This window comes from Glycine max, unplaced genomic scaffold, assembly GCF_000004515.6.
Source record: "Glycine max cultivar Williams 82 unplaced genomic scaffold, Glycine_max_v4.0 scaffold_226, whole genome shotgun sequence".
In the NCBI taxonomy this organism is placed as follows: domain Eukaryota; kingdom Viridiplantae; phylum Streptophyta; class Magnoliopsida; order Fabales; family Fabaceae; genus Glycine; species Glycine max.
Window position 1 is genome coordinate 10,358 of NW_024464819.1, and position 11,582 is coordinate 21,939.

Genomic DNA, 11,582 nt, shown 5'->3' on the forward strand with positions numbered 1-11,582 from the left:
AGTGGGCTCATACTTATCCCATGAACTCGAAATCTGCCCTATGGCTCATGAGAATCTTAGGACTTTCTCTTGCATCTCTGGCCCAATCTACTTGGAGTCTTCTATCCAATGCCCTTGAGGGGTAGGATTGCATCATTCCCTCCCCCTTGGAAAGGATTTGACCTCAAATCTTGAAGTTCTTGAAATTCCAGGCTTTTTTCCTCAACACCTATAAAAAGAACAAAAACATATATATTAGTGGTGTTTGGTATGTTGAAGTAAGGTAAGGTCTGAAAACCTATTTCCTGGGCATCTTCCCATGAAGGAACACGGTTCCTCACCAACTCAATGAGTGGTACTACAAGTATAGAAAAATATGGAACAAACCTTTTGTAAAAGTTTATTAAGTTATGGAAGCCCCAAATTTTTCTTATACTTGGTGGAGTGGGCCACTCAGGAATGACCTTTATTCTCTTAGTGTTCATGGGAACCCCTTGATCACTAATTAAAAAATTAAGAAAATTAATGCAATAAAACATACATTTTTCTGTATTTTCATGTTGATTATTCCTACCAAAAAGTATGACAAACCTAAGGTGTCCCATATGAGTACCTAAGTTTGTATTGAAACTAAAAATAAGAACAAACCTACCTAATGAGTCCCTATGTACACAAATCATGAAGATGTTGGGTGCACGAGTGATTTTACAAAAGAGGATTGCACCACTTAAAACATACATCATACCACCTATTTTAGGAATTTGGTGCCTAATAATACCTATTTTGGGCACCAACAAAGCATAAGTATTTAAGCTCTTACGAATCAAACCCTCATCCAACAACTCCTTTACTTGAGGAATAAACTCAAGCCCAAGAGGTGTGGAAATGCTAACAAGTGTCTTTTTTTACAAAGGAGAAAATGTGGAGGTTGTCTAAGAGGGGAAATTTCTTTAATATTTATCTTTATTTCAAAATGTCTTTCCTTCTTAGCTAACCTCTTGGAGGAGACACTTACCTCCTTACACTCCTCCTTAACCATTAAAGGTTGTCCTTCTTCTTAGGGTAGATTTCTTCACTAGATTCTTCCCTTTTTGCTTCTTCACTTTCACTAGAGGAAGGTGAAGTAGTATCCTCATCTTGGCTACTATAAATGTCTTGGCTCCTCATAATAATGGTTTTCTTGGTGGGGCATTGAGAAGTAATGTGTCCTCTTCCAAGATATTTAAAGCACTTTATAGAGCTAGTCTTTTCTTGCATACTAGCCTTAGCGGGTTGTTTTTCTATTATCTTCCCCTTATCATCTTTGGGCTTAGAAGGTGTTGCCCCTAAGATGCCTAGACCTTGGTCTTTCTTTGGATAAGAATGAGATCCATAAGATTTTAATGTAAACTTTCTTTTAAGTTTTTGCTCTATCCTTATTTCCCAATCTAAGTAAGCCTCTACATTGTCCTTCCCATGGAAGTATGAGAGGTTAATGTTAGTCTCTTGAGGCTTTCTTTCATTTTCTCTCCTATGGGAGTGAGGTCTAAGATGTGACTTATGCATTCCTTCATAATAGTCACAAAGTTCTTCACTTAGGCTCTTGCAAGAGTTATGACTACTATAGGAGACATGTTTTTCTCTTTTCATTTCTTTCATTATTTTTCTTCTTTCTTCCTCTCTTATTTTCTCTATTTCATCTTGACTTATTTCTTCCACTCCTTTTTTTTCCTTTTTCTTTCCACAACTTAAGGGATCTCAACTCATCTAATATCTTATACAAGGGGTCCTTAGGAGTAGAATCATCACCATTAACACTAGATGAAGAATGAAGACTCATGTTGGTTCCTAAGTTGTGTTTCTTTCTTGTTGGGGGTTGAAAACAAAAGGTAAAAAAAAACTATGGTTGCCAGCTAGTACGTCACTGGAAGCGATGTGTGAAAGATAAGGTAAAAACTAATTGGTAAAAGGCAAGCTATCTAGGCGGTTTAACAATGGAAGGTAAAGGAAATAAGCTATGAAAGTAAGCAAGAAATGTAAACTAGGCAAATCCTAAGAGTGTTTAGATGACCACATTTAAGGTTCCAACAAAACACTCACAATCCTAAGGGAAAATTGCCTAAAATTATTACACACAAATGGAAGTAGGGTGACCTATTGGAGGCTCCCAACTTACTTCCAATGAAAGGCCTTTTTGTTACAAAATTTGAAAGCAATGAAAGTAAGTAAATTGTCAATTACAAAATTACAACAAGGTCCTCAATTTTGGTGGTTGTTCTCTCTTTGGTGATTCACTCAATTTGGAGTGCTTCTTAGTCCAATAGCTCTTAAGGTGGTTTTCCCCTTGCTTCTTGACTCATTCTTCAAGGGATGCCACCAATCCTCCTCTCCAATTCCCTATATGGCAACTCACAAACAAGGAAACAAAGAGACAAGAAATAACCAAAGACTCAAAAAATGAAATGAAAGCTAAACCAATAGAGTTTTAACAAGACAAATTTTCAGGGATTTTTCAACAATTAAAGCAATGAAAAGCACATAAAAGCAAGCTGGGACTCAAAGAGAAACTTAGAATGACTTTAGAGTAGAGTAAAAAAACTAAAATAAAAAGACTCAAGAAACCTCTAGTTTTGAAACTTTTTTTCACACTAATTTTCAATTGAAATTTCATAACTAGGATTGGTATAAAATAGGCACCAATTATAGAACAAATTTTGAGCCAAAACAACAAGCACACTTCCCTTTCACTTGTTTTCCTCGACACTGATTTTTCTGCCAACTTGTGTGATTTTTCTTACTTTTTCCTTTAATCCAAATCGTTTGGTTCTTTTTCATAATTTTGGTCCAGATGTCTAGAAAATTCAGTAAAAATTTCAGCTCAAAACGCGTAGTGACCAATTCCCAGTAATTTATACAAGTCCGTATGTTCAAGCTGCCAACACCAGCGATTTCAACCTAGAAATCAAGAGTAATGTTTATGTTGCTTAAGGCTTGGATAGTTACAATTTTTATTTGTTTATACTCAATTATCTTGATTAACACAATTCAAGAGAGCTTAAGACTTATTTTGATTCACAAATCTAGCCACAACTCAGCACCACAACTCAACTTCATCATAGGCATCATGTAGGAAACTTAGAAAACAAAAAAAAAGAGTTCAACAACAAGACTACATCTAGGAATTGATTTAGAACATGTTATGAACTAAATAACATGCATGAATTAGACTCAAAATTCAAAAGATAGGCTAAGAATGACAAGAATACATGAACAAACATATCTAGAATTCAATCAACAAAATAAAAATTCAACATAAACTTAGAACATAATGTGACAATTACTATAACATGACTCTAAGACAACATGGATTAAGTGTATTTGGCTATATTATGACACTTGAACAATTTAGTATTTCTTTATTTGCATGGTATGATTGAACAATTATGAAATTATGTTATATGACTATGTGATTTTTATATATTTGATCTATCCATGCTTCTTGCTTCATGATTGGTTTATATTCTTCAATGAATGTCTTGTGAATGATTGATAGTATATGAATGTTTTATACTTGTTATGCACTTTGGATTTTTGTTGATGCCAAAGGGGGAGAGAAATAGGGATTAAATCAAGAACTCACATAAGTAACTTAATATCAAGTGAAGCATAAACTCAAAAACAAAGGGGGAGAATGGAAAATTAAGTGAGTGATCGACTAGGAAAAAGTGTGTGTATGTGTTTCTTGATTTCAGAGTTGTCATCATCAAAAAGGGGGAGATTGTAGAAGCAAGCTTCATGATGTTGAATCAAGATTGATTCAAGGAGTTTTGATGATAACAAAGATGATGACAAAAAGCTCAAGAGAATGAGTTCAAGATTGAATCAAGAACACTTCAAGAATCAAGAGGAAATTTGATTTCAAGATTCAAGAATCAAGTTTCAAGATTTAAGTTTCAAGAATTAAGAATCAAGAATAATCAAGTTGAAGATTCAAGAATCAAGAAAAGACTCAATCAAGATAAGTACTAAAAAGTTTTTCAAAACATTGAGTAGCACATGAATTTTTCACAAAACCTTTTACCAAAGAGTTTTTACTCTCTGGTAATCGATTACCAGTTTATTGTAATCGATTACCAGTAGCAAAGATTGTTTTCAAAAAGCTTTCAACTGAATTTACAACGTTCCAATTGATTTCAAAATGGTGTAATCGATTACAATGATTTGGTAATCGATTACCAGTGTGTTTGAACGTTGAAATTCAAATTCAAATGTGAAGAGTCACATGCTTTCACAAAAATGCTTTGTGTAATCGATTACAATGATTTGGTAATCGATTACCAGTGATAAGTTTTGAACAAAAATCAAAAGATGTAACTCTTCCAAAGGTTTTCAAGTTTTTCTAAAGGTTATAACTCTTCAAATGGTTTTCTTAACCAGATATGAAGAGTCTATAAAAGCAAGACCTTAACTTGCATTTTAAAAAAATCACATTGAATACATTGATTTCAATCCTTTACAACCCTTGAGTCTCTTTGAACATCTTCTTGAATTTCTTCTTCTTCTTCTTTTGTCAAAAGCTTTCTTATGTTTTCTGGTTTTCCAAACCTTGAAAACAAAACTTGTGCTATTCATCTTTTTCATTCCCTTCTCCCTTTGCCAAAAAGAAATCGCCAAGGACTAACCGCCTAAATTCTTTTTGTGTCTCTCTTCTCCCTTTTTCAAAAGAATGAAGGACTAACCGCCTGAATTCTTTTGTGTCTCCCTTCTCCCTTGTCAAAGAATTCAAAATGACACAGTCTAAGAATTCTTTTGATTCTTCCCTTTTCCTAAAACAAAAGATTGCAAAGGACTAACCGCCTGAGAATTATTTTGTTTCCCCATTCACAAAGTTTCAAAGGACTAACCGCCTGAAAACTTTGTCTTAACACATTTGAGGGTACATCCTTTGTGGTACAAGTAGAGGGTACATCTACTTGGGTTGTTGTGACTGAGAACAAGAGAGGGTACATCTCTTGTGGATCAGTTCTAGTGGAGGGTACATCCACTAGGTTATTCAAAGAGAACAAGGGAGGGTACATCCCTTGTGGATCTTTGCTTGTAAAGGAATTTACAAGGTTGAATAGAAATGCCAAGGACCGCAGGTCGCTTGAGGACTGGATGTAGACACGGGTTGTTGCCAAACCAGCATAAAAATCTTGTGTGTTTGTCTTCTTCTCTACACTCTTTAATTTCTGCTGTGCACTTTAATTATTGCCTTTACTTTCGGTAACATTAAGAAGGATAGATTTTTAATTAGTAAAGGTTCGTTAATAATTAATTCAACCTCCCCTCTTCTTAATTATTCCGAGGTCAATTGATTCAACAAAAACTAGCTCTATAAAGTGCTTTAAATGTCTTGAAAGAGGACACATTACTTCTCAATGCCCCACCATGAAAACCATGATTATGAGGGGCCAAGACGAGGCTACTACTTCACCTTCCTCTAGTGAAAGTGAAGAAGCAAAAGGGGAAAAATCTAGTGAAGAAATCTACCCCCAAGAAGAAGGACAACCATTAGTGGTTAAAGAGAAGTGTAAGGAGGTAAGTGTCTCCTCCAAGAGTTTAGCTAAGGAGGGAACTTATTTTTCAATAAAAACAAACATTAGAGAAACTTTCCCTCTTAGACAACCTCCACATTTTCTCTTTTGTAAAAAGACACTTGCTAGCATTGCCACACCTCTTGGGCTTGAGTTTATTCCTCAACTAAAGTAGTTGTTGGATGAGGGTTTGGTTTGAAAGAACTTAAATCCTTGTGCTTTGTTGGTGCCCAAAATAGGTATTATTAGGCACCAAGTCCCTAAAATAGGTGGTACGATGAATGTTTTGAGTGGTGCAACCCTCTTTTGTAAAATCAGTCATGCACCCAATGTCTTCATGATTCGTGTACATAGGGACTCATTAGGTAGGTTTGTTCTTATTTTTGGTTTTAATACAAACTTAGGTGCTCATATGGGACACCTTAGGTTTGTCGTATTTTTTTGTAGGAATAATCAACATAAAAATACAGAAAAAGGTATGCTTTATTGCATTACTTTCCTTAATTTTTTAAATAGTGATCAAGGGGTTCCCATAGACCCTAAGAGAATAAAGGTCATTCCTGATTGGCCCACTCCACCAAGTATAAGGGAAATCTGGGGCTGCCATGACTTAACAAACTTTTACAAAAGGTTTGTCCCATATTTTTCTATACTTGTAGCACCACTCATTGAGTTGGTGAGGAACCATGTTCCCTCATGGGAAGATGTCCATGAAAAGAGTTTTCAGACCTTACCCTACTCTAACATACCCAACACCACTAATACATATGTTTTTATTCTTTTTATAGGTGTCTAGGGAAGGAGCCCAGAGTATGAAGAACCTCGGGAATTGAGGTCAAATCCTTTCCAAGGTGGAGGGGATGATGCAATCCTACCCCCCAAGGGTATTGGATAGAAGACTCCAAGAGGATTGGGCTAGAGCTACTAAAGAAGGCCCTAGGGTTCTCATGAGCCTTAGGGTAGATTTTTGAGCCCATGGGTCAAGGTTGGATCCATTCTTCTTTGTAAATATTAGAATAGGTTTTTCCTTCTTTTGGGCCTTGTATTTTGGCCATTCTAGTAGTATAGAGTTTTAGCCTTGTTTTTAGGGCATTTTGAGTAGTCTTTGTAGTAGGGACTTTTTTTTTGTATTTTCATATATTTTTTCATGGGGTGAGCTTAGCTATTATAGGGGTGTGTAGCTAAGCTCTAGTTTCTCTTCTCAAGAAGGTGAGCTTAGTTATTAGAGGAGTGTGTGTAGCTAAGCTCTAGCTTCTCAAGGAAGCTTCTCAAGGAGGTGAACTTAGTTTTTAGATGGGTGTGCGCAGCTAAGCTCTAGCTTCTCAAGGAAGTTTTCTTTAGAAAGCTTCTCAAGGAAGCTACCTAGTCTATAAATAGAAACATGTGTAACACTTGTTGTAACTTTGATGAATGAAAGTCTTATGAGACACACTTCAAAGTTCCACTTCTCTCCCTTTTTTATTCCTACAATTTCGTGCTCCCCCCTTCCCTCTTTCTTTTCCTCCATTAAAGCATCCTCTTCAAGCTTCTTATCCAAGGCAATTCTTGATGGTGAAGCTCCTTCTTCCTTGGCTTATTCTCTAGTGGATGGTGCCTCCCCTCTCCTCTTCTCCTTTGCCTTCCGCTGCATCTCCATGGTGTAAAATTACCATTGAAGGACCTCATTGAAGCTCAAAGATCCAGCCTCCATAGAAGCCCCACAAGCAAGCTTCCATCACAGTAAGACTAAAATAATTAATAGAGGAAGAATATAGGACCAAAAATGTTAAAAATTTCCTTTGGAAACTAAAAGTTAAATTTCAATTAAAAAAGTATAAAAACCAAAAACATAATTAGTCCTATAGATTATTATCTATTATTAAATTATTATATTAAATACTAAATTAATAAAGTTAAAAACCGCTTAAGGAAAATTTCACAAAACAAACAACAATAGGTTACAAATAAGTTAAACAAGATAAACTCAAGCTTTAATTATTTTTTAATCAAATAAGGCACAAAACAAACAACAATAGGTTACAACAAGGTCTATATCACCTAGTCACTCAAGACAATTCTAGCCTCACTCCTCATCTCTCTTCTGTCAACCACATTTCCCTTTCTACCATCAACAACAACAACCTTTGGCATTTTCATTTAGGACACTTGTCCGACAAAAGACTCAATGTTTTACATGAGCAATTCCCTTTTATTTCAAAGTATACTAATGAGTCATGTGATGTTTGTCACTTAGCTAAAACAAAGCATTTGTCCTATTCTATTAGTGATAGTAGAGCTTCAAAAATATTGGATCTCATTCACATGGATATTTGGGGCCCATTCTCTAAAGTTTCCATTCATGGCCACAAGTATTTTCTTACAATTGTTGACGATTTTAGTCGATTTACCTGGGTTGTTCTATTAAAAACAAAAGCGGAAGTTCAAATTAATGTTCAAAATTTAATTGCATTAGTTGAAACATAATTTGATTCCAAAGTAAAAATTCTTTGTTCTGACAATGGTCCCGAATTTTCTTTAAAGAATTTTTATGCCTCCAAAGGTATTATTCACCAAACAAGTTGTCCTTACACACCTCAACAAAATGGTAGAGTTGAACGTAAACACCAACATATTCTTAATGTTACTCGTGCTCTTATGTTCCAATATGAAATTCCAAATAATTTTTGGTCCTATGCCATTAAACATGTTGTCTTTCTCATAAACCGGGTACCCTCACCCGTTATCAAAAATAAAACACCCTTTGAATTACTATTCAATCAAAAACCTGATTTTTCCATTATTAAGGTTTTTGGATCCCTTTGTTATGCCTCCACCCATCATTTTCACAATAAATTTGACCCACGATATAGACATGGTATTTTCCTGGGCTTTCAAAATGGAACAAAGGGGTATATTATCTTGGATATTGACTCTAGAGAAATTTTCCTGTCAAGAAATGTCATCTTTCATGAAACCATCTTGCCTTTCAAGAAGCCCAATTCCCTCTCTCCTAACATCACCTCACATGTTCCTGCAACACCATCCACACCTTTTTCCCAAATAGTTTACCCTCATACGGACCCAATTTCTCTAGATGTTTTACCAAATCCGTCCACCTCACATTTCAATCCTCTAGCACCAACCACGCCATCCTTATCTAACACATCAACACCCAATACACATCTCACCTTGCCCAGTTCGTCCACGACCAGCAATCATAGCCCAATCCGTTCATCCACTCCATTCGTTCCTCCACCATGACATTCAACTCAAATCCCTCAGCCATCCACTCGTCTTCATGACTTTGTTTGCAGCACCATCAGTACTTCGTCAGAACAACCATCTTCCAAGTGTGCTTATCCCATTCAATAGGTAATCTCTTATTCTCACTTACCTCCTTCTGATCATAAATTTGTCATGTCCCTTTTCTCTGAGACTGAACCTTCCACTTACAAAGAGGCTGTTCAAAATCCCTGTTGGATTGAGGCAATGAAAGCTGAAATTGGTGCTCTGAATTTAAATCGGACTTGGGACATTGTTGTGACTCCTTCTAATGTTAAACCCATCGGATGCAAATGGGTTTACAAGATCAAGCGTAGAGCTAATGGTAGTATTCAACGCTACAAGGCACGACTTGTTGCAAAAAGGTTTTCTCAAATTGAGGGTATTGATTACATGGAGACCTTCTCCCCTGTGGCCAAGATGACTACAATTCATGTTGTACTGGATTTAGCTTCAGTCAAAGAATGGCATTTGGAGCAGCTAGATATTAACAAAGCTTTCTTACACGGGGATTTAACGTAAGATGTTTACATGACTATCCCTCTTGGCATTCATGGCTATTCAAGTTCACATTGTTGTAAACTTTGAAAATCTTTATATGAGCTAAAGCAGACTAGTCGTTGTTGGTATGAGAAACTCTCTCCTCTTCTTCTGTAGTGTGGATATCAGCAGGCCCAGGCAGATCACAACCTTTTTACCAAAAGCAATGGAACTGAGTTTACAGCCCTGATAGTGTATGTTTATGATATAGTATTGGCTGGTAATTGTTTGCATGAAATTCATACTATTAAGCAGGCCTTGAACTCTATTTTTCACATTAAGGATTTAGGGCCTCTTAAGTATTTCTTGGGTCTGGAAGTCAGCATATCAGATGCTGGGATTTCTATTTGCCAACAGAAGTATTGCTTAGATTTGTTATCCGAATCCGGTATGTTGGGGTGCAAGCCATCTACTACTCCAATGGATTCCTCACTTCGTCTTCATCAAGATTCAAGTGCTGCAATGCCTGATCCTCTTTCTTACAGACGTCTGATTGGTCGTTTATTATACCTCACAAGCACTCGTCTAGACATTTCTTTTTTGGTCCAAAAATTAAGTCAATTTATGGCCAACCCAACCCAAATTCACTTCCAGGCTACGATGTGTGTTCTTAAATATCTTAAAGGTTATCCCAGCAAAGGCCTCCTTTTTAGGCGTGATTCTTCGGTTCATATTCTGGGTTTTAGTGACGCAGATTGGGCTACCTGCACTAATTCTCGTCGATCTGTTATGGGATATTGCCTTTTCATTGGCAGTTCTTTGGTCTCTTGGAAAACCAAGAAACAACATACTGTATCTAGATCTTCTTCCGAAGCTGAATATAGGGCACTTGCTTCCACTACCTGTGAGTTACAATGGCTCATTTATTTACTCTCTGATCTTTGGATTTCCTGTTCATAGCAACCTATCCTCTATTGTGATAATCAAAGCGCGCTTCATATTGCTGCTAATCCAGTTTTTCATGAGCGTACCAAACATTTGGAAATTGATTATTATCTTGTCCACGAGAAAGCCCAAACAGGTCTCATGAGATTGCTACCTATTTCTTCCTCCAACCAGCTTGCTAACATGTTTACAAAAGCTCTTCCTCCTCACCTATTTACTATCAATTTATCCAAGCTGAAGTTGCATGACATTCACACACCTTCATCTTGTGGGGGGGGGGGGGGGGGGGGGGGGGGGGGAAAAAAAAAAAAACCCCAAAACCTTTTGGGCCCATTTTTTCCCCCTTTTTCCACACATTCCCGAATCCTTTTTTTCTGGTAAGGTTGGGGGAAAAAATAAAAAGGTCCAAAAAAAAATAACCAAATTTTTTTGGTTTTGCCTTTTCGGGGGCCCTGGGGGGGGTTATCCCAAAAGAATTCCCCCTGGAAAAAAATTACCCCCCTTGGGAAATTTCAAAAAAAAAAAAAAAATTTCCCCAAATTTTTTCCCGCCAAATTATCCTTTAACCTTTTAATTTTTTTTTTTCGGAAGGCAAAGGGATTCCCAAAGGAATTGGTGGTCAATGAAAAAAAAAGAAAGGGCCTCAAATCCCCCCCACTCGAGAGTGGGTGTGCTCGGGGCTCCTCAATTGCAAAGGAGACAATTGTTATGAGACGAGTTATATGATGTTAGTAATGATTAGTTAGGTGGTTGGGCTATAATTTGGGATTTTAATAAGACTCTAACTCCTAGTGAAAGCATAGGGAGAGCACATTCTCGGGGCTATCGTGATACTGAGGATTTCTGTTATTTCCTTTGTCGCATAAATTTGATAGACATGGGATACCAAGGTGATAGTATAACTTGGAGGAATGGTAGAATGGGTGTTAGGTTGGACAAAAGCCTTATTAGTCTTGATTGGAGACTTATGTTCCAAGATGCTATGATAGTCCATCTTGAATGGATGAAGTCTGGTCACATGCCTCCTCTCTTGAGGTTGGATTCTCATACCAAAAGGAACTAGCATACGAGGCCCTTCTGATTTGAAGCAGCATGGTTAATGCATGAAGATTTTCTAGGTTTTGTTAGGAAGAAATAGGAGCACGTCCATGAAACTTCTAATTGGTCTAGAAATATTATAATTTCTCATACCAATTAAAGATATGGAATAAGGAGACTTTTGAGTGCTTGTGGAAAAGGAAAGCTTATTTGAAAAATGAGCTTGACAAGTTGGATATTAGGAGAGGTGTTGGGATTAATCCCTTTCTTGATTCGAAATACAGTAGTATTTGGAAGGAGTATGAGCAAGTCCTAGCAAAGGAG

General features: G+C 36.7%; 2 protein-coding genes across 2 annotated transcripts; both read left to right on the top strand.

Moving 5' to 3' along the window:
* Positions 1–8,930: 8,930 nt before the first annotated feature.
* On the top strand, positions 8,931–9,317 carry LOC106797940 (uncharacterized mitochondrial protein AtMg00820-like). Its single transcript, XM_014773254.1, has one exon. It carries the CDS (start codon positions 8,931–8,933, stop codon positions 9,315–9,317), a length of 387 nt encoding a protein of 128 aa, XP_014628740.1.
* Positions 9,318–9,348: 31 nt separating this feature from the next.
* Positions 9,349–10,235, top strand: LOC106797941 (uncharacterized mitochondrial protein AtMg00810-like). Its single transcript, XM_014773255.1, has 2 exons — positions 9,349–9,360; positions 9,453–10,235. The coding sequence occupies exons 1-2, from the start codon at positions 9,349–9,351 to the stop codon at positions 10,233–10,235; spliced, it is 795 nt and encodes a 264-aa protein (XP_014628741.1).
* Positions 10,236–11,582: the final 1,347 nt, after the last annotated feature.

Coding starts and splice junctions, on each gene's coding strand:
- LOC106797940 (XM_014773254.1), top strand. CDS start 8,931: ATGTCCCTTTTCTCTGAGACTGAACCTTCCACTTACAAAGAGGCTGTT.